Source organism: Oncorhynchus keta, chromosome 11 (genome assembly GCF_023373465.1).
Source record: "Oncorhynchus keta strain PuntledgeMale-10-30-2019 chromosome 11, Oket_V2, whole genome shotgun sequence".
In the NCBI taxonomy this organism is placed as follows: Eukaryota; Metazoa; Chordata; class Actinopteri; order Salmoniformes; family Salmonidae; genus Oncorhynchus; species Oncorhynchus keta.
The window spans coordinates 37,388,964-37,409,091 of record NC_068431.1 but is presented as its reverse complement, the minus strand read 5'-3'; the positions used below and the strand labels follow the sequence as shown (position 1 = coordinate 37,409,091).

At 42.8% G+C, this 20,128-nt stretch overlaps 3 protein-coding genes across 9 annotated transcripts; 2 read left to right on the top strand and 1 right to left on the bottom strand.

Moving 5' to 3' along the window:
* Positions 1 to 4,537: 4,537 nt before the first annotated feature.
* On the bottom strand, positions 4,538 to 8,885 carry xndc1 (xrcc1 N-terminal domain containing 1). Of its 2 annotated transcripts, none has more exons than XM_035780458.2 (9): positions 8,736 to 8,885; positions 8,334 to 8,475; positions 8,048 to 8,203; positions 7,721 to 7,890; positions 6,156 to 6,241; positions 5,761 to 6,035; positions 5,575 to 5,662; positions 5,282 to 5,445; positions 4,538 to 5,158 (listed from the first exon to the last, which is right to left on the bottom strand). In XM_035780458.2, exons 1-9 carry the CDS (start codon positions 8,778 to 8,780, stop codon positions 4,917 to 4,919), a joined length of 1,368 nt encoding a protein of 455 aa, XP_035636351.1. In that variant the 5' UTR covers positions 8,781 to 8,885; the 3' UTR covers positions 4,538 to 4,916. The 2 variants fall into 2 exon arrangements, with proteins under 2 accessions (XP_035636351.1, XP_052313029.1); XM_052457069.1 differs by having other exon boundaries at positions 8,338 to 8,475.
* Positions 8,886 to 8,947: 62 nt separating this feature from the next.
* Positions 8,948 to 17,342, top strand: LOC127905943 (RING finger protein 121). 2 transcript variants are annotated; one of them, XM_035780465.2, is made up of 10 exons: positions 8,948 to 9,059; positions 10,585 to 10,622; positions 10,857 to 10,998; positions 11,277 to 11,431; positions 11,946 to 12,053; positions 12,265 to 12,385; positions 12,475 to 12,608; positions 13,333 to 13,434; positions 16,477 to 16,638; positions 17,121 to 17,342. In XM_035780465.2, the coding sequence occupies exons 1-9, from the start codon at positions 8,988 to 8,990 to the stop codon at positions 16,595 to 16,597; spliced, it is 993 nt and encodes a 330-aa protein (XP_035636358.1). In that variant the 5' UTR covers positions 8,948 to 8,987; the 3' UTR covers positions 16,598 to 16,638; positions 17,121 to 17,342. The 2 variants fall into 2 exon arrangements, with proteins under 2 accessions (XP_035636358.1, XP_035636363.1); XM_035780470.2 differs by lacking the exon at positions 8,948 to 9,059 and adding an exon at positions 9,073 to 9,229 and having other exon boundaries at positions 16,477 to 17,342.
* LOC118390176 (uncharacterized) lies at positions 17,121 to 19,394 on the top strand. 5 transcript variants are annotated; one of them, XM_052457074.1, is made up of 7 exons: positions 17,121 to 17,250; positions 17,429 to 17,584; positions 17,921 to 17,964; positions 18,107 to 18,148; positions 18,237 to 18,302; positions 18,514 to 18,643; positions 18,870 to 19,394. In XM_052457074.1, exons 3-7 carry the CDS (start codon positions 17,940 to 17,942, stop codon positions 19,156 to 19,158), a joined length of 552 nt encoding a protein of 183 aa, XP_052313034.1. In that variant the 5' UTR covers positions 17,121 to 17,250; positions 17,429 to 17,584; positions 17,921 to 17,939; the 3' UTR covers positions 19,159 to 19,394. The 5 variants fall into 5 exon arrangements, with proteins under 5 accessions (XP_052313034.1, XP_052313033.1, XP_052313032.1 ...); XM_052457073.1 differs by lacking the exon at positions 17,121 to 17,250 and having other exon boundaries at positions 17,437 to 17,584; positions 17,899 to 17,964; XM_052457072.1 differs by lacking the exon at positions 17,121 to 17,250 and having other exon boundaries at positions 17,455 to 17,584; positions 17,830 to 17,964.
* The last annotated feature ends 734 nt before the right edge of the window (positions 19,395 to 20,128 follow it).

The following is a 20,128-nucleotide window of genomic DNA, read 5'->3' as shown; positions in this document are numbered from 1 at the left end:
TCTGGTTATAGATGACTGGGCTCTACCCGTTTCTGGTCATAGATGACTGTGGCTCTACCCATTTCTGGTTATAGATGACTGTGGCTCTACCTGTTTCTGGTTGTAGTTTACGGCAAGCCTCAGACGGGTCAGGTTTGGGATGCCCTTCTCGAACACTTGCTGGTCAAGGGTGTCCTGGTTTCAGTCTCCACAGCTGTTCAGGATGGTGGTGACCTCTGGTTAAGGACAATCCCCAGCAGCTCCACCGCAAACTCCTGGCACAGCTCCTCCAGACACAGGTACTGAGGCTGTGGAAGAGATAACACAAGCAACCACTCAGACAAACAACCTCGGTCCTTCTGTAGCTCAGTTGGTAGAGCATGGCGCTTGTAACGCCAGGGTAGTGGGTTCGATCCCGGGACCACCCATACGTAGAATGTATGCACACATGACTGTAAGTCGCTTTGGATAAAAGCGTCTGCTAAATGGCATATATTATTATTATTATTATATATTATAACACTTCACATAACAGCACAGAATAGATCAAATCAAATTATATTGGTCACATGCAGATGTTATTGCGGGTGTAGCAAAATGCTTGTGTTCCTAGCTCCAACAGTAGTGTCTAACAATTCACAATACACACATATCTAAAAGTAAAATTGTCACGGCTGTCGTAAGAACAGGACCAAGGCGCAGTGGATGTTGAGTTCCACATATTTAATTAAAAGAGAAACTTATATATATAAATAACAATAAACGAACAACTAAACGTGACTACGTGGTGTACATGCACAAACACAAAGCAATATCCCACAAATGCAGGTGGGAAAAAAGCCTACCTAAATATAATCCCCAATTAGAGGCACCGATTACCAACTGCCTCTAATTGGGAACCACACAAACCACCAACATAGAAATCTATAAACTAGATAACCCCCCCAGTTACACGCTGACCTAAACACCATAGAGAACCGAGGGCTCTCTATGGTCAGGGTGTGACAAAATGGAATTAAGAAATATAAATATTACGACGAGCAATATACAGTAGAATAGAATACAGTATATACAGTGCCTTCGGAAAGTATTCAGACCCCTGGACTTTTTCCACATTTTGTTTGGTTACGGCCTTGTTCTAAAATTGATTCAATTGTATTTTTTTCCTCAATCTACACACCATAACCCATAATGACAAAGCAAAAACAGTTTTTTTTTTAATTTGCTAAAAGATTAAGCCGAAATCACATTTACATTAGTATTCAGACCCTTTACTCAGTACTTTGTTTAAGCACCTTTGGCAGCGATTACAGCCTTGAGTCTTCTTGGCTATGACACTACAAGCTTGGCACACCTGTATTTGGGGAATTGCTCCCATTCTTCTCTGCGGATCCTCTCAAGCTCTGTCAGGGTGGATGGGGAGCATTGCTGTGCAGCTATTTTCAGGTCTTTCCAGAGATGTTAGATCGAGTGCAAGTACGGGCTCTGGCTGGGCCACTCAAGGACATTCAGAGACTTGTCCCAAAGCCACTCCTGCATTGTCTTGGCTGTGTGCTTAGGGTCTTTGTCCTGTTGGAAGGTGAACCGTCGCCCCAGTCTGAGGTCTTGAGCACTCTGGAGCAGGTTTTCATTAAGGATCTCTCTGTACTTTGCTCCATCCATCTTTGCCTCGATCCTGACTAGACTCCCAGTCCCTGCCACTGAAAAACTTCCCTACAGCATGATGCTGCCACCGCCATGCTTCACCTTAGGGATGGTGGTAGGTTTCCAGGCCAAAGAGTTCCATCTTGGTTTCATCAGACAAGTGAATCTTGTTTCTTTTGGTCTGAGAGTCTTTAGGTACCTTTTGGTAAACTCCAAGTGGGCTGTCATGTGCATTTTACTGAGGAGTGGCTTCCGTCTGGCCACTCTACCATAAAGGCCTGATTGGTGGAGTGCTGCAGAGATGGTTGTCCTTCTGGAAGGTTCTCCCATCTCCACAGAGGAACTCTAGAGCTATGTCAGAGTGACCATCGGGTTCTTGGTCACCTCCCTGACAAGGCCATTCTCCCCCGATTAAGAATGAAGGAGGCCCCTGTGTTCGTGGGGACGTTGAATGCTGCAGACATTTTTTGGTACCCTTCCCCAGATTTGTGCCTCGACACAATTCTGTCTCGGAGTTCTACGAACAATTTATTCAAAGTCATTGCTTGGTTTTTGCTCTAACATGCACTGTCAACCATGGAACCATATAGACAGGTGTGTGCCTTTCCAAATCATGTCCAATCAATTTAATTTACTGCAGTTGGACTTCAGTCATGTTGTAGAAACATCTCAAGGATGATCAATGGAAACAGGATGCACCTGAGCTCAATTTTGAGTCTCAAAGTAAAGGGTCTGAATATTTATGTAAATAAGGTATTTTTTTTATACATTTGCAAACATTTCTAAAAACCTGTTTTCACTTTGTCATTATGGGGTATTGTGTGTAGATTACTGAGGATTTAAAACAAATATTTTAGAATAAGGCTGTAACGTAACAAAATGTGGAAAAAGTCAAGGAGTCTGAATACTTTCCGAAGGCATATGAGATTAGTAAAGCAGTATGCAAACATTATGAAAGTGGCCAGTGATTCCATGTCTATGTATATAGGGCAGCAGGGAATAAAATGGTAACAACATGGTAATAGTATGGTAACAAGTTATAGTTACAATTAAAACATTAATTGCCCAGTTGGTTGTATTGGTTGTATTCCTGTTCCAGGGTAATATCGGTTTAGCCAGAATTTAAATCTTGCCTACTTTATTTTTACGTAGTCTGTCCAAAAGAGATTAGTTCCAGGGTAATGCACCACATACTTTGTGCATAGTGACTATATGGGCATAAGCACAAACAGGATCTAACCTTGAACTCAGGTTCCTTCTTGGAACCTCGGATCTCCCTTCCGAGGCCGAAGGCACTGAGCATGGCATTGTATGAGGTGATGGACAGATAGGCCATACTGTCAATGCCACGGTAGGTGTTGAGACAGGGAGAACTTCAGCAGTTCATACTGCCGCCCATTCCAGCACTCTACAGGCACAGGTGATCTTGTGTGAACGTGGGATGACGTGGCCCTTCTAGGTCAGCATGGTGACAATCTCATACAGGTCCTTCTGGCAGGCCAGGGTCAGCGGGATCATGCCGGGGGCAAACTACAAGTCGTCAATGGAGTGGTCGAAGATGGTCAGGGAGAAGGATTGCACGTCCATCTTGTTGCTCTTCTCCTGGTCCAGGCAGTGGAGGAGCCTCTTCACCACACAGGGCTGGTTGGTGTCGACGGCGACCAGTAGAGCCTCATGGATCTGGCAGAAGTCAAACTTGTTGCCCAGGTGGATGGACAGGTTGAGGGCCTCCAGCTGATGGATGATGCCGTCGCCAGGCTTCAGCAGGCCACACATCATTATGTTCCCATCCTGGATGGCACTGATCCACGCCTTTTCTTGTTCACCATCTCCTGCTCTCGCTAAAACAAACAAGGAGACACAGAGTTCATTGCTTTGATATGTCTGAATCCAAACCATTAATTAATACAAAAATGTATAATAAAACTGCAAAACACAAATCACTATTAAATAATTTGTTTGCACTGGGTAGTCTACAGATGAACATTAAGATATTCATGAAGGGAATTTGTGAGTACCATGCAGTATCAAGGTATGACACAGGATAAAATTGCATTATAATCTGAGAAATTAACAGGAATAAACATTATGAAGACCACCCCTAGATGAAATGGCAAGATACTATCAAGACCATCAGTATAAATAGGTTTCTATTCTAGTAAATCTGTTCATATTCGTGTAATTCTTTTCCTTCATTTAATGCATTTTGTTTACGGATTTTTAAATCATTTGTAGTCTCATTGTAAAGCACTTTGAGCTGCAAATAATGTATGAAAGAAGCTTTACAATTTAAGTTTATTATTGCAGTATTAAACTAAATTGACTTACATTCTACTACAAAATTCATACCATACTTCTTTACACATTTGACATCATATTTCAATCTGTTTCACATCTTTTCTTTGCTAAGTTTGTTTCAAATACACTAACCTTGAGGTTTCCCAATGTTTCTTTAGTGAAAGTGACAGACAGTAATTGTTGTCCGTAGTGTGAAGGTAACCTCACATTAAATCGGTGGAAATCCAAGCGCCCAGGTTATTCTTGAGGCTAAGAGGTTGGTAGGAGAGAATGGCAGTGAGGTCCACTGACTGCTGTTTGGGCCTACTGTAGTAATGTGCTCTTGGCTGAGTACACAGGTTAGCTTGGTTAGAATGTCTCGCCACAAACCAAGTAACACATCTCTACTCTCCTGGGACAGGACTAATTAAAAAGCAACCATTTCAGTGTTCCACACATGGCAAGACCCAAACCAGGGAGTGGCCCTTGCCTTCCATACCAAGCCTCTATTAACATCATCATTGGAAATGCTCCCCAGTGGAAACGTTGCAGATGAGACGTTAACAGGTAGCAGCAGTAATTAACATTCCCTGTGCAACAAGGTCAATGGTGAAAAAAAACAAGGAACAGCCAACAATACAATATAAATCACAGTTAATTTAATTGATCATTTCAATTATGTGATAACTTCCGAAAAAAGATGAACTGAACATTCTATGAATGACGCTGTTTATAGTATACAATATATTATAGGTCATCATTAGCACATAGCATGTGTAAACAGTGCAATAACAAACAGCCTTTAATGAGCTCAGGAGAGAACCAATCACTCAGAGCAGAGTGGTGAATAGAGGTAGGCAGAGAGAGATTCATTATTTGTCCAGGTATATATAGCTACAGAACAAGTCAGTAAAATACAAATATACATACAGTATATTAAAAACAAGATTGTCCACGTTTGCTGCACTGCCCACTGATTAAAAGCAAAAACGTGTTACTATACAATGCATTCTTTCCTAGTCCACCCAGATAACATGGAGGTCCACGGGGTCTCCACAGGTGCTGGCGTGCATCTGGATGTGGGACAGAGGGAACTTGAAGGAGCAGAGAGGGCAGGGCACCATGGACTCCTCTAGGCTGGCGGGAGAGACAGGGAAGGGGCGTGGAACAGGGGTCACAATCCCCCCAGGGAGCTTCCTGGTCTCCACCTGCTGGCAGGAGGCGGCGTGGAGCGGCAGGTACTCTGCAGTAAAGAACACTGCAGCATAGAGAAAGAACAGACACGGGTGTCAATACTACTGTTGATTGTAACAGTGAATCAATGATACAGTATGTCATACAGTCCATGAAGAGACAGAAGAAGAAACCAATATAAACACACCTCCGCATATTGAGCATGTGGTCTCAAGGTCACCAGTGTCCTGAGGCTCTGGAGATGGGTGAGGATGAGGGGCTGTGGCAGTGTGTTGTAGAGTAGCTATTGGCCTCTTACAGACTGCGGGTTTTCCGTGCTTACTAGAGGTGGTGCCATTCAGCTGGTACTGCCTGGGAAGGAGGTAAAGAACAGAGATTCATGCTGAGAGATACTTGTGAGATAGAAGTTGCTCCTATGTGCAGATCCAGGATAAGCTTACCCTCCCAAAATGATCCATGGGGTGGAGCATAGAGGAATACCTGCTTTTGGAGTTCGGTTTTCTCTTCAGCTGTCTTTGAGAAGTATTTTCCTTGGAGCTGCGAACTGTGCTTAAACAAGCCATTGAAGCTGAAAAACATCACAACTTATCATTTGTCAAGTTTAGTGTTGCCAAAACAAAATTACCACACAAAATACATGGTATTTCTGAGAGCTGAGGTGTTTACCTGTGTGAGGGTGTATATTTCCCATATTTCCCATATTTCCAACTGGCTTGCCTTTGTTGTGTGTAGCTGTATGAGCCCCTGGCTTTCCCTGGTTGGGGATATGAGTAGTTGCATCTGGCTTGGCTGTGGGAGGGGAAGAGGTTTCTGTATTCTGAGTGCCAGAGGATGATGTGTGACTGGGAGACAAGGAAGTGGAAGGAAGGGAAAGGGAACGCCTGGCAGCCTGGGACGCTGTGAGGACCATACGAGCTGTCCGGCTCAGAACCACACCCTCCCTGACAGCAGGGGGAGACAAACCAAGGTGTAAGTGATTTTCTGTAAACGTATTTATTCATTCAATGCTGTCTAATCTGTTTGACAGTGCCTCATACAAAACGTTAAATTCCTCCACTTACCCTTTCGCTCCCCCAAAGAAGGTTCTCTGCACAGCAGGGCTCGACAGCCATTCTCTCACGCCTGATGCGGATTTGTCTGGGGTTGTCTGAATAGAGAGAAGGTCAAAGGGGAGTGAGAATACAAGCACACACTTCTGGCCTCTGATGTTTACCAATACATATCTCTTGTATATTCCCAAATTATAAACTGGGTTGTTCGAGCCCTGAATGGCTGACATACTACGGGTATGACAAAACATTTATTTTTACTGCTCTAATTACGTTGGTAACCCGTTTATAATAGCAATAAGGCACCTCGGGGTTTGTGGTATATGGCCAATATACCAAGGCTAGGGGCTGTGTCCAGGCACTCAGCGATGCGTCACGCATAAGAACAGTCTTTAGTTGTGGTATATTGGCCATATATCACACCCCCTTGTGCCTTACTGCTTAAGAATACACACACTTACATTTTTCATAACAGTCCAAATCGATCACCATAGGGTCGTTCCATATGATTTCAATCACCTAAAATCAGATTTTCACAAATGTTGGAGCTTAAACCCTTACATCTGAAGTGTTTGTGTTGTGCCCGTTATTGGTTGAGACACAGTATACTCTTGAATACAGGGTAAAAGTGAAAAAGATTGAAATCATATGGAACAACCCCATAAGAAGACAAATCTACAACTCTTATCTGTTTTAAATATAATTCAGTCATTTAGCAGATGCTTGTAACCAGAACAAAACATTTTTGGGGGGGGGAATAAGACAGAAGTCTTAGTTAACATACTATTTGAAGAGGTAGGGTTCAAACCTTTTCGCAAGATGGGTAGGGACTCTGCTGACCTAGCATCAGGGGGAAGCTGGCTCCACCATTGGGGTGCCAGGACAGAGAAGCGCTTTGACTGGGCTGAGCAGGAGCTGACCACCCGTAGGGGGTGGGTGGACCAAGAGACCTGGGCCTGGTTTCCCAAAAGCATCTTAATGCTAAGTTTATCGTTAGGACCTCCGTAGGAGCAATGTTAAACAAGTGATGTATAAAAAGACGCTTCAAATGAAAATATAAACAGTAAGCTATAGACTCGTGTTCAATCGTTTTATTTATATTCTGCTACTTGTTGGCTACTGTCTGCAAGTCTCAATATATTTCATGTGTAGTCCAACATGTGGGCAACGATGTGACAAATTGGTGATTTAGTGAATTTTTATAGGGTAAGCATTAGAATAAGCCACCTCGATATTTGCAGCCGTAGGTGGTAATATCTTTCTAGTAGCTGTTCTGTCGTCAAGTATTGTGAAATAATTATAATGTTAAGGTAAGATTTGAGTGGAGAAAGCTGACCCGAGAGCAGCACTCCCTTTCTTTTGATCATATCAGTATCAACAAACACTAACAATGCATTTAGCGATCGTTCTCTCTGCATGGTGTTTTGGGAAACGCATGTTATATCTTTGGCCTATGTAAGAAAGATGCAACAAGAACTACTGCTATCATGAAACCGGGCCCAGAGGTGTTCTCTGCGATTTACAATACCGTTCTCTCTGAAGAGTTCACTGCCAAGCCCTCAAGTCTATACACACACCTGACCCTGGTTCTCTTTGAAAGTCTGTGTGGAGCCCTCCTCGCTCTCCTCCAGGGGGCTGCGGATGCGCAGGAAGGACAGGCCAAACTGAGAGCGCTTGTTAAAAGGCTGGGTGCAGGTTACTCTCACCCGGTCCCAGCTGTCCTCTGCACCTTCTGACAGGAAATCACCTGGGGGGTGGGGGCTGGGTCAATTGTTTTGTCTAAAGGAGGGTTACTAAAGAAGCATCTTCGGACACTGATTCTCAATCCCTTCATCTATATTGCATGACATATCAGTCCTACTATTGTCATAGGGCTGAGATCCATCCAGTATATCTGGTCTCACCTTTCTTGAACATTCTCACTCCTGTCAGCCCAGTGCCCTGTCGCGATTCTGCTGGACTCATCAGTGTTGCTGTTGGCAACAGGGTGACATAGGGCTGGTCCAGGGGCCAAGAGGACCGGCCGACATCAATCTGAATGAACGCAGATCCACAGTTCCCTACAAATTACACAGCAAATTGGGAAACAGTCATTAAATTATATGGAACATCAAAACAAAACGATAACAGTGTCCCATTGTGCATTTACTACAATACATAAACTTCATTGTCAATCTTGATGAGCCTTACCCACATCGATGTATCCAAAGTATGAGGCTCGCTCCAGTTGCAGTTCTGCTCTGAGGACTCCACTTCGGTCTTGGGGGTTGCCCAGCCACGACCTGCTGTCTCCACCCACAACACATAGGTTCTCCACACAGTTCTTGGGGTCCTGCACCATTTCAATACAATTAGCTTGGAGCTACATGTACAGCTATTGATGCAACCCATGTGACATGGCTACATACGCTGTCCAGTAGTTGAACCTTCCTCATCATGCCAAATGCATTTGGTTAATGCTAGCTGCCTAAGATAATTTAACTACCTAACGTTATTGAGCTTCTAACTATAGTTAGCTAGCACTCATTGCTAGCTAGCCCTAGTCTACTTGCAGTAAGCCAAGATAGTTGACAGTTAAATACACGAACTTACCTGTGACGTGAATGAAACGACGTGTTTAATTTTCACTGGGGCCATATTAATGTCAAATTAATTAGCTGAATGTTTATGTGAAATCCAAGAGACCATCAGCTGAACCGTTTGTTACTCGTACTTTTTCCCCGCCACCAGAAAACAACCACTGAGTGTTGCCAAACGGAAAAGGAACTTGCGTGCAGTGTTTATGGCCCTCCGGTTTTCCAACCCGGAAATGGCATGCGCTAGGAATTGACAGCACTCCCGAAGATGGCGGGGGTGTTTGAGGTGGAGGTTGATGGTGTAGAACACGATCATGGACACCACGATGAACCAAATCAGGTTAGGGTGTTACCGTTGTAGAATCAGGAAAAAAAACGAATTGCGTGAATTGTAAAGTGCGCACGTTGCTGCCAATATGGAATAGACTTGCCTCTTCCACCGGCGAGTAAGCGTCATACGGTGTTAGTTTTATCTAACATCTCAGTTGTCTTCCCATTTTAGCCAGACAGGTAGGCTATTATTGAGTGCATTAGGAAACCAAGTATATATCCAATCATAGTGCAGTCAGCTAAGACAAATGTACAAGGACCATCATCACGCCCTGGGTGGGTATAATTTGTGGAACGTTCCAACAGGAATCTGTTCCATAACCTAACCTAAGTAAATAACAAGGTTGCCAACAAACAACACATACAAAGTTGTTTCGCGGCAGAATAAGATACCGGGTAGGAGTGGGCTATTACATTAAGGCTTTCACTCACCACGTTTATTCGGAAAAATGTCTGTCCTCACTCTGGTAGCCAATGAACAAACATTAAGAATAAGCTACTTGGTGAGTTGATGCTTATTCGTTAGCTAGATGAATTTATCATGCTCCTTTGTATACGTTGTTTGTTGTCAACCTTATACTTTACGAAGTATTCGGAACAGATTCCTGTTGTAACGTAACACATTATACCCACCATCAGGCCCTTCCTTGCCTTGTACTGTACGTGGTAGTTAACGCTAGCTAGCTAGGTAGCCACAGATAGTTAAATGGATAATTCTGGTTTACCTGCCCCAAATTCGCTGCTTTTACTTAAATGGATAATTCTGGTTTACCTGCCCAAAATTCGCTGCTTTTACTTGACAACCCATTTTTGTCATATTACGACAGCAATTGAGTCAATGATGTAGCAACGTTAGGGTTGTCACGAAACCAGTATCGCGATAGCATATTTTCCATGGCGCATAAAGGAATACACAAAGCAGACCAAACTCTTTGGTCCTTTAAAATAACAATTCTGTATGTCAAATATTGTGTGCTATAGTTTGGAAAAGAAACATGTGATTCTGGGTGACACACAAGGTTGCTTGTTTCCAACATTAGGACTGCTTTCCTCAGGAAATGTAGTAGTTTGTTTCATGGCCAAGATACCGCTGAGTATTGCATACTAGTATCGTGACAACCCTATTGTAGATGGCATGTCATACAATGTGGCAGACTGAGTCACAGGTCATATCCTGGCAGCTCGAGCTCTCTAATCAATGCTTTGTACCAAAGGCCAATTTCTTTCACCATTTAGCACTAATGGACAGAAACTGTGCATGTTCTCTTTGTTGGACAGCAGTGTTCATTTCTTTTAGTGTTCACGTCTGTCCACTATCAACAGCCTCCCAATTCAGATAATCACTGATCAGATTACAGACAGTTTTGTTAACATGGCCATTTTTTTAATGCATGCAATCATTGTATTTAGTAGATTAATTGTGACAGTTTATTTACAAGGTTCTAAATGAATGTATGTTCATGTATGTAGAACATTACTAATGGAGTTAGAAGCCTTTGGAACTATCGTGATTGTCTGGCTTGTTCTGACTTCAGGTCGACCTATCCCATCTGTCACCGGAGGAGAAGTTGAGGTCAGTCTCAAAACACAATTATTCATTCTGGCTGCAAATTAGATTTGTGTCACACTTTAAATCACAAAAGTCAAGTGAAGTTAAACATGATAAACGAAGGGCTCTAAAGTATATCAACAATGTTTCCTTCCAATGAAAACTGGTAATGTGTCGAATATGTCGATTTATAAGAATCTATCCAGATACCCAGGCCTGAGCAGTAGGTTGATTGTTGTGTGTGTGTCTATACTGTAGGTTGGAGCATGCCAGGATGCATGTGAAACACAAGGGCCATGAGGCCATGCACGCTGAGATGGTGCTGATCCTCATTGTCACCCTGGTCATCGCACAGCTGGTCCTTGTGCAATGGAAACAGAGGCACCCCAAGTCCTACAATGTAAAATAATCTCACTCTCTCTCACACCCACACACATACACACTGCACAGTCATGCTCACGCAGACACAAACACATGCTCTCTTATGGGCAGAAAGAGGGAATTAGACAGCATGCCTGCAGGCAAATCATACAAATCTCACTTCACATACTGTATAGACAAACTGTCCACAGACTAGTTCCTTCCACTGTACACAGTCTGGTTCTCAGTGTTATTCAGTCTCAAATTTACCCACGTGTGTCTGTACTTTAAAATGTGTGTTCTTTTTTATTTTTGTAGCTGGTGACTCTGTTCCAGATGTGGGTGGTTCCTCTGTACTTCACCACCAAGCTTCACTGGTGGAGGTTTCTGGTCACGTGGTTCATCTTCTCTGTGGTCACTGCATACGTTACCTACCGGGCCACACGCAAGCACCTGGAATGCACCACGCCCAGGTAAGGCCCCATACACAAGCCCAGGTAGTGTCTACACACATCCATATAACACCTCGTATATGAGGCGGCAGAGCCTAGTGGTTTGGAGTGTTGGGCCAGTAATCAAAAGGTAGCTGATTCAAAACCCTGAGCCGACAAGGTGAAAATGGTGTCCATGTGCCCTTAAGCAAGGCACTTAACCCTAATTGGTCCAGGGTTGCCGTCCAATAATGGCTGATACTTTGCTCTGACCCACTCTTCGAGGGTGTGTCAGGGGGAGTGGGATATGCAAAAAAAACACATTTGCACTTGTACACGTGTGAAATGGGAGAAATGTAAGCACCCACCTAATTATTTTATACCGAATGCCTAGGTGATGCATGATAGAATAGTCATGGTAAGAGGGCCACCAATCCAAAGCCCCAAATCTAACCTGCCATGCAGCCAGTGCTGCTCTAGGCAAAATACTGATCTATGTTTCTTCACATAGTTAGCTGAAATATGTCTGAATGTTCCCTTGTATTTCTGTGGACAGGCTGGTCTACAAATGGTTCCTCCTCCTCTACAAGATCAGCTATGGAACAGGGATAGTGGGCTACACTGTTGTCATGTTTACACTGTTTGGCATCAACTTGATATTTAGGTATGTTCTGGTTATTTCTAGGCACAATTGTGTATTTATGGACAATACCAGTGGTTTACAAGGATCGTGCTTGTGTAGTTAGTAACTTTCTCTCAAAAACCTTCAAATAAGTTTAGATTTTCAGAGGAGGTGCCAGAGCTTCTTTGAGAAGTAGTAACATGTTGATCATGCTAATAGTATTGATGATGCTTTTGGTTGACTTTGTTTCCAGAATAAAGCCAGAGGACGCAATGGATTTTGGCGTGTCCTTACTGTTCTATGGTCTGTACTATGGCGTCCTGGGTAGGGACTTTGCCGAAATGTGTGCAGACTTCATGGCATCGACAGTGGGGGTGAGTAATACAAGTTCTCGTTTTGTTGTTTTGTTGTCAAGGCTGTGTATCTGTCCAGCCACGTTATATTGTGTCCCTGACTTCTCTAGTTCTACAGTGCGTCTGGAATGCCCACCAAGCACCTCTCAGACAGTATCTGCGCTGTGTGTGGCCAGCCCATACTGGTTGATGTCAGCGACGAGGGAATCATCGAGAACACATACAGACTATCCTGCAACCATGTGTATTCTTTTTCATCTAAGAAAAATGCTCTAGATAAATATGAACATATTTGACCTAATTTGAATAACACACAGGAGCATGATGTGGTAGAACTGATTTATCTGTTGCATAAAAGCCGTAACTGGCGGTCAGTCAGTCGTGGAAAACAGGTGGTTTACGCACACAAACACCAAAGGGAAATGGACCAAACAAACGTGCGCATGAACTTTATCTCTGACATGTGACTGTTGTTCGCATGACTCAATAACACTACCATGAGCCCGTCTCACTTCCTGTTTCTGTAAATAATGTTGCCCTATGTCATCTCCTGTATTGACTGCCTGTACTAGACTTCCATGAGGTGTAATGTCACATGTTTCATGGCATTTGTGTGAACTATGTTCACATTTGGAGGACATCAGATTTGAATAGCTTACTGGTGATGTTGCTGCTATGTTTATTACAGTGTGCCACAGGGAAGTAGGAATAACCTTTCCAGTATGCCCTTACGCTATGCCTACAGCATTTGACCCAATTTCACCTAATGTTTCATATTTGGCCTCATTTTGTAGTTATTCTAATGTTTTTAGGGTTGAATACATGATTTCCGTATTTTGAAAGTTATATATCTTAACTTGATTGCTGACAAGCAAAACATTTTGGGACTATGTCAACAATGGGCTACTGAAACAAATACCAAACTATCGTTTTTGGGTGGAATTTTCCCTTAACTCTCTCTGCCTCAGATTCCATGAATTCTGCATGCGAGGATGGTGCATCGTGGGAAAGAAGCAGATATGCCCGTACTGCAAAGAGAAGGTGGACCTGAAAAGGATGTTCAGTAACCCGTATCCTTTACTCTTCTGCTCTCATATGACATGTTTGTGTGTTTTTTAAATTTTGTTTTCACTTTTATTTATATAGGTAAGTCAATTAAGAACAAATTCTTCTTTACAATGATGACCTGTCAGGGAGCGAGCACAGCCCATATAACACACAGGTTAAGTAATATCCTACAAACAGTCAAAAATACACAATGCACAGCCAGTAAAACATTCAGTAATAGGCAGCATTTAAGAGGCAGGGGGAAAACGGCATGCAGTTATCAGTTAAAATCTGTGTGCTTGTCTACTTAACATTCTCATCTCTTGTAGTGTGTCTTGGTGTGTTACTGTTTTGTGTCGTGTGTCTTTAAGATTCAGATGGTCTCACTCAAAGTGGCCCTTTGTCACTCATTGTTTCACCCACTCTCTCTCTGTTTGTCAGCATGACTGGAATTCGCACAGTCCAAAGCACAAGATGGTAAATGTTGAGGCCGGGTTATTTTGCTTGGCTGTGATGGGAATAGGTTGTTTCCTGTAAATGCTTCAGAATTGGAGCATTTATACAGTGATGTTGTTCATGGGACTTTTGAGCCACATTGATATGTAAACACAAATTGGAACAGGATATTATAGGGAAGGGACCTCGGGTGAAGTCCTCTGAAAACAAGATTAGCCATTGTCGGATAGTTGTGGCTTTGTCTTCATGGATACCTTTCATAAAGTAGTTCCAGTTCCTATTTTGCTGCTGTAAAAACTCAACAGATGCAGCTGTCTGCCATTTCTGATTTAGGGGAAAGGGTTTCCATTGCAACCACTCAATACATAAATCCTTTCTTGACCAACACAGCATACATACCGCATTTAATTTCACACAATTTCTACTAAATAACACCCTAGAGCAGGGGTTCTAAAACTTTTTCAGCCTGGGACCCCAATTTTTTTTTATATATATATATATATTTTTACCTTTACTTTACTAGGCAAGTCAGTTAAGAACAAATTCTTATTTTCATTTCTGTGTTTTCCTGTGTCCCAAGCTCATGAAAACATGCCCCTTTTTGGGGGCCCAAAGCGAGATTTGTGCCCCCCAGGGGTTCCCTTGGTGATCAGGGCCCCTGGGCACGTGCCCGGTTGGTATTCGGCCATGATTAGTACAAGTTTAGTTAGTCTAGCCAGCTAACTTACCAATCTAAAAATTGTGAGTTACTGACATGGCAAGAGAGAAACTGCTGATGCACAACCAAATTTTGAAATTGCACCTTGTGTATTCAACTGTTCTAACTCTTAACAGTAAGTTGAGACCCTGACTGAGTCCCCCATTTATTTTACTTTTTATATATCAATAATTTTTTACTTTGACATGTCGCGGCCCACCATTTAACATGTCTGAGACTATACTTTTAGAAAGGCTGCCCTAGAGCAGAGTTGTTCATTGATGTTAAGAAATGGTTCTTTGTCATCCAGTGCATTCGGGAAGTATTCAGACCCTTTGACTTTTTCATTACCCTTTACTTAGTACTTTCTTGAAGCACCTTTTGGCAGGGACTACAGCCTCGAGTCTCCTTGGGTATGACGCTATACGCTTGGGACACCTGTAATAGAGAAGTTTCTCCCATTCTTCTCTGAAGATCCTCTCAAGCTCTGTCAGGTTGGATGGGGAGTGTCGCTGCACAGCTATTTTCAGGTCTCTCCAGTGCTGTTCGATCGGTTTCAAGTCCAGGCTCTGGTTGGGCCATTCAAGGACATTCAGGGACTTGTCCCGAAGCGACTCCTGCATCGTCTTGGCTGTGTGCTTAGGGTCTTTGTCCTGTTGGAAGGTGAAACTTCTCCTCAGTCTAAGAACCTGCTCCAGAATGCTCAGGACTTCATCAAGGATCTCTGTACTTTGCTCCGTTCATCTTTCCCTCAATCCTGACTAGTCTCCCAGTCACTGCCACTGAAAAACATCCCCCCAGCATGATGCTGCCTCTACCATGCTTCACCGTAGGGATGGTGCCAGGTTTCCTCCAGATGTGACACTTGGCGTTCAGGCCAAAGAGTTCAATCTTGGTTTCATCAGACCAGAGAATCTTGTTTCTCATGTTCTGAGTCCTTTAGGTGCCTTTTGGCAAACTCCAAGTGGGCTGTCGTTCCTTTTACTCAGGAGTGGCTTCTATCTGGCCACTCAACCATAAATGCCTGATTGGTGGAGTGCTGCAGAGATGGTTGTCCTTCTGAAAGGTTCCACAGATGAACTCTAGAGCTATGTCAGAGTGTCCATCAGGTTGTTAGTCACCTCCCTGACCAAGGCCCTTCTCCCCCGATTGCTCAGTTTGGCTGGGCGGCCAGCTCTAGGAAGAGTCTTAGTGGTTTCAAACTTCTTCCATTTAAGAATGATGGAGGCCACTGTGTTCTTGGGGTCCTTCGATGCTGTAGACATGTTTTGGTACCCTTCTCCAGATCTGTGCCTCGACACAATCCTGTCACGAAGCTGTACAGACAGTTCCTTTTGGGTTTTTCTCTGACATGCACTGTCAACTGTGGGACCTTATATAGACAGGTGTGTGCCTTTCCAAATCATGTACAATCAATTGAATTTACCACAGGTCGACTCCAATTAAGTTGTAGAAACATGTTTCAATTTCGAGTCTCATAGTTATTAAGGGTCTGAATACTTATGCAAATAAGGTGTTTCATTTTTTGATTTGGAATAGATTTGCAAAAGAATAAAAAAAATGTGTTTCCACCGTGTCATTATGGGGTATTGTGTGTAGATTGATGAGGAGAAATGTATTTAATCCGTTTTAGAATAAGGCTGTAATTTAACAAAATGTGGAAAAAGGGAAGAGGTCTGAATACTTTCTGAATGCACTGTATGTATTGGGAAGATGTTATCCATTCCCCAATATCCAACCTGATTCTAGTAGCGTCCTGAAGGATCTATAATAATCATATTGTCACAGGCTGGATGTGTTTTATTACAATTCTAAATGAATTGCTTAGTTAAGGTTTGGTTGGGTCAGATTGGTTGGAATCAGGGGTGGGGTAGTCACTTAATTATCTGTCTCCTTGACCCATCATCTGAAGCTGGGAGAGGCCACATGTCATGTACGGACAACTCCTGGACTGGCTCCGCTACCTTGTCGCTTGGCAACCAGTAATCATTGGACTTGTGCAAGGCATCAACTACATCCTGGGGCTGGAGTGACCTGGGAGAGTGTGGAAGGACACACAAGCCATATGGAGATGGTAGATAATGCACTGGCCTGACTAGCAGGCCTCACCATGGACTTATAAGAACATCTATTATAAACTGTGTCTGTACATGTACTATTTGTATATATGTATAGGCACATAGTATCTGTATTTAAGATGTTTTAGAATTTGACTAGTAACCTGGGTTTGGATATCCTTTTATTGTATTTTTGTTTTAGTCAATCAAAACTTTTTAAACAAATGCAGTGTACATTTCATCGCTTAGTAAAATGGTCCTCAGTTTTTTGGAGATGCTTTTCAAAAGTAATTTGTCTTAACTTTTGGTTCTACGATAATGAGTGGCTGACACGGCCCAGATACGTGAGTGGAGCGTTGTAGAATGCCAGTCTTCATTTTGTGTGTTAAATCTGTACCTTTTGTTAGTGGAGGTCCTGGTTGAATGTGGCTGCTGGGGTGAGGGTTTCTAGTCTCTCAGGAGCACTGGGCTCAAGACAGTGTGTCCTATCCTACTACAGACTTCATCTCTTTAAGAAAGAGGGGAACTACAATATGTCCCCCTCACGCCTCCCTCAGACATCTGCTCGTGTCTGTGTTCAGCCCAGATGACTCTCAAGGAATAGGTACCGTAAAAGACTATGCAAAAAGGTGAATATAATTTGATCATTTTGGTTGTATATGAACTTTTTTGTCATGTTTTTGTTCTTTTGATTGTCTGTTATTAAACGTGACACAGTCAAGATCAGGTGTAGACATGACTTAATTCAGACCAGATCCACTAGTATAGACCCTTCATGACCTGGGGGATTTTGTGTATCATTTCCAGAATATTATACTTCCTGTTCCGTTAAGATGCAGTATAGTTCTCGTCATATGAAGAAACATACCAGACTGATGCCAGTCATGCCACCCTGGACTAGGAGTGAGTGTGGCCATTGAAATATGACGTTCTTCTTTTAGACTGCTCTTGTGAAGAATACAGGTAAGCAGTGAAAGTATGTATATTTCACCACAATATTTCACATTTCTTATATGATTCATATCCATGTGTTAAATGAGTCGCACTTAAGTCATATGGTAGAGGGTATATTACACTTGAGAAATGTGACCTGCATATATCAAAGTAACTTTTGAGGTCAAAATGTCTAACTAATTTAATCTTGATTGTGTCAAACATAAATATGCTAAATAAGTTGATAGGGAATTTCCTTGTGTGTTCTTGGTCAGCGTGGGTGAGTTAGGAGGAAGTAACTGTGCATATATAGTAAGTAAATGAGACGATGTTGTTACAACTAGCTTTGTTGACCAACTCGCACAGTAGTCGGACAGAAGCAAGTATGCAGTTGACGATTCTTCTCCTAGGTAAGAGATCCTCTAACATTCTCACACACACGTTCACTGATGTATGGGAATGTGGATGTTTCTGCTGCATATGTATTTACATTTCTGTGTGTATGTGCCTGTGTTACACAATGGCTGAGGGTGTGCTCCATCTCTTCTACAGCCTTACAGGTTTTTGGGGTCCTGTGCTCAGAGGCCACTGCAGGTGTGTGTGTGTGTGTCCGTCTATCTTCCTGCATACAACATTTTTTAAATGTTTCAAAGTGTCTCTAACTTCAGTTGATATTGTCCAGATTCCACAGAGGTGCCGTCTCCCAGAATCCTCCAGCCCCATAGGTCCAAAATAAGAGCTGTTCCAGGTAAAGAATTCTGCCATCTCAGTTTATTTGTGTTTTTTATTTTTCATGAGTGGCTTATCAATCATGGATACTCTTGAGTGTTTAAACTCGAAGATGACCTGGTCTTTACCTCCAGTGTTCCTGGTTGCTGGGTGTGTGGTCAGATAATTCTATTCTGGTGTTGGTTAGGAACCACTGTTTTTAACAAACAGGATGTGTTTGTCATACACAGGAGAGCAGTTGATTATTGAATGTAAAGCAGACCCAGGCCTTCCTGATGACTTTACCCATGTCTACTGGCTGGTCAACAGAACCTTCCCAGAGGTAGCCTTCACTGATGGCAGAGTATCAGAAACAGAGGAGTAAGTACTGGGGGTTGTCTTCACATACTTTATTGGAAGCTTTTGAAATCCACACTAAACCATGTCCCTTAATTTCTTCTCTTTTAACCATGCTGTTAATACTGTACTGCTGTTTGTATATTTGAACCACACATGTAGAGTAGGCAAACTCCACAGTGTGAGTTCTGTTGAGATGTTATACTGTGGCTGGAGAGTTGGCTAAGAGTTGTAAATGTGGTGGTTTCAGATCAGCATCAGAGGACGGCAGGGTGATCCAGAAGAGTCTGGTGTTAAAGAACGTGACTGCAGAGGATTTTAAGTCCACTTTCACCTGTGTAATAAGTAGCCTAGCTGGGCTTGACCGAAGGACTGTCACACTGATGCCCAATCACAAGGCTAGTTTTCCCTCACTACCTCACGTCCTCTCCCTTCGTCCTTCACTCACTCCCAACTCAAAACACCAGGGGAAACCGAGAAAGGAATTTAAGAAGAAACCTAGAAAAAAGGATCAGGGGAAAAAAACAAAACCACGCTAGCAAGAAATGAGGTTAGATGGATTGTCTTAGTCCAGTACTGAACCCTTGTGTGGGTTAATGATACAATTTAATTATTTTTTTCAACCTGAGACTCATTGTTCTTGGCACATTTTCTATGAACAACATGTAAAATAACACTTTCATTGAGTGCACACTGCACCCCCCCTACACATTTATATTACATATGTGGTGTTCGATTCACTGGACCCGAGAGTAATAAAAGTGCCTGTCTCCCTGCCTGTCTCCCACTCTTTACCCTTTGTAGTGTGTGAAATGACACAATGTGTTGTGGGAACCTCCACAATGTTATTTGAATACATTATTTTTTAAATGCTGTATTTTCCCACACTACCCCAGCCAGGTGCAAGTTGGGGGAGGAACACAACAAATAATTAGCTTTTCAAACAGAAAATTGTGAAAAATGTTTTGAAGTTGAATAGTCTTGCCCAAGGAATGAGCCACCCAGTATGGCTGCTAGTGTGATAAGGATGCAACCAGGGCCAACACGAATGGCGGTTACTCATGTGCAGTGGCGACTCGTCATTCAGGGTAGGTTAGGCAGAGCCCCACCTGTTTTGACCCACACATTTTAAGAAAAAAAAAGTTGTCAGTTTGCACACAATGTACAAAATATATAGAATTGAGTTAATAAAGCCGCTAGCAAACAAGGTCTCTTTTTTTAAACGTTTTTTTTAGTAGGGCAGCTCCAAAATGCAGGAGTTTCAGGCTAGCTCAGTACTTTCTGTGTTGGTGGGGCAAGCCAGCAGAAAATATGGAGAGCGTTGTGCCGTGATTGGTCAGTGTTCTGTCACTCATGGGGACACTACGTCACTGCCAAGTCTAAGGGTAGAGCTAGAAAATTCAAGCCCCTTGGGTGCTGCCATAGAGTTACGTTAGAAGTGAAGGCTCAAGGTCATTGGCCACAGATAAAATGACGTCAAATCACGTTATATCTTTGATTGGACTGATC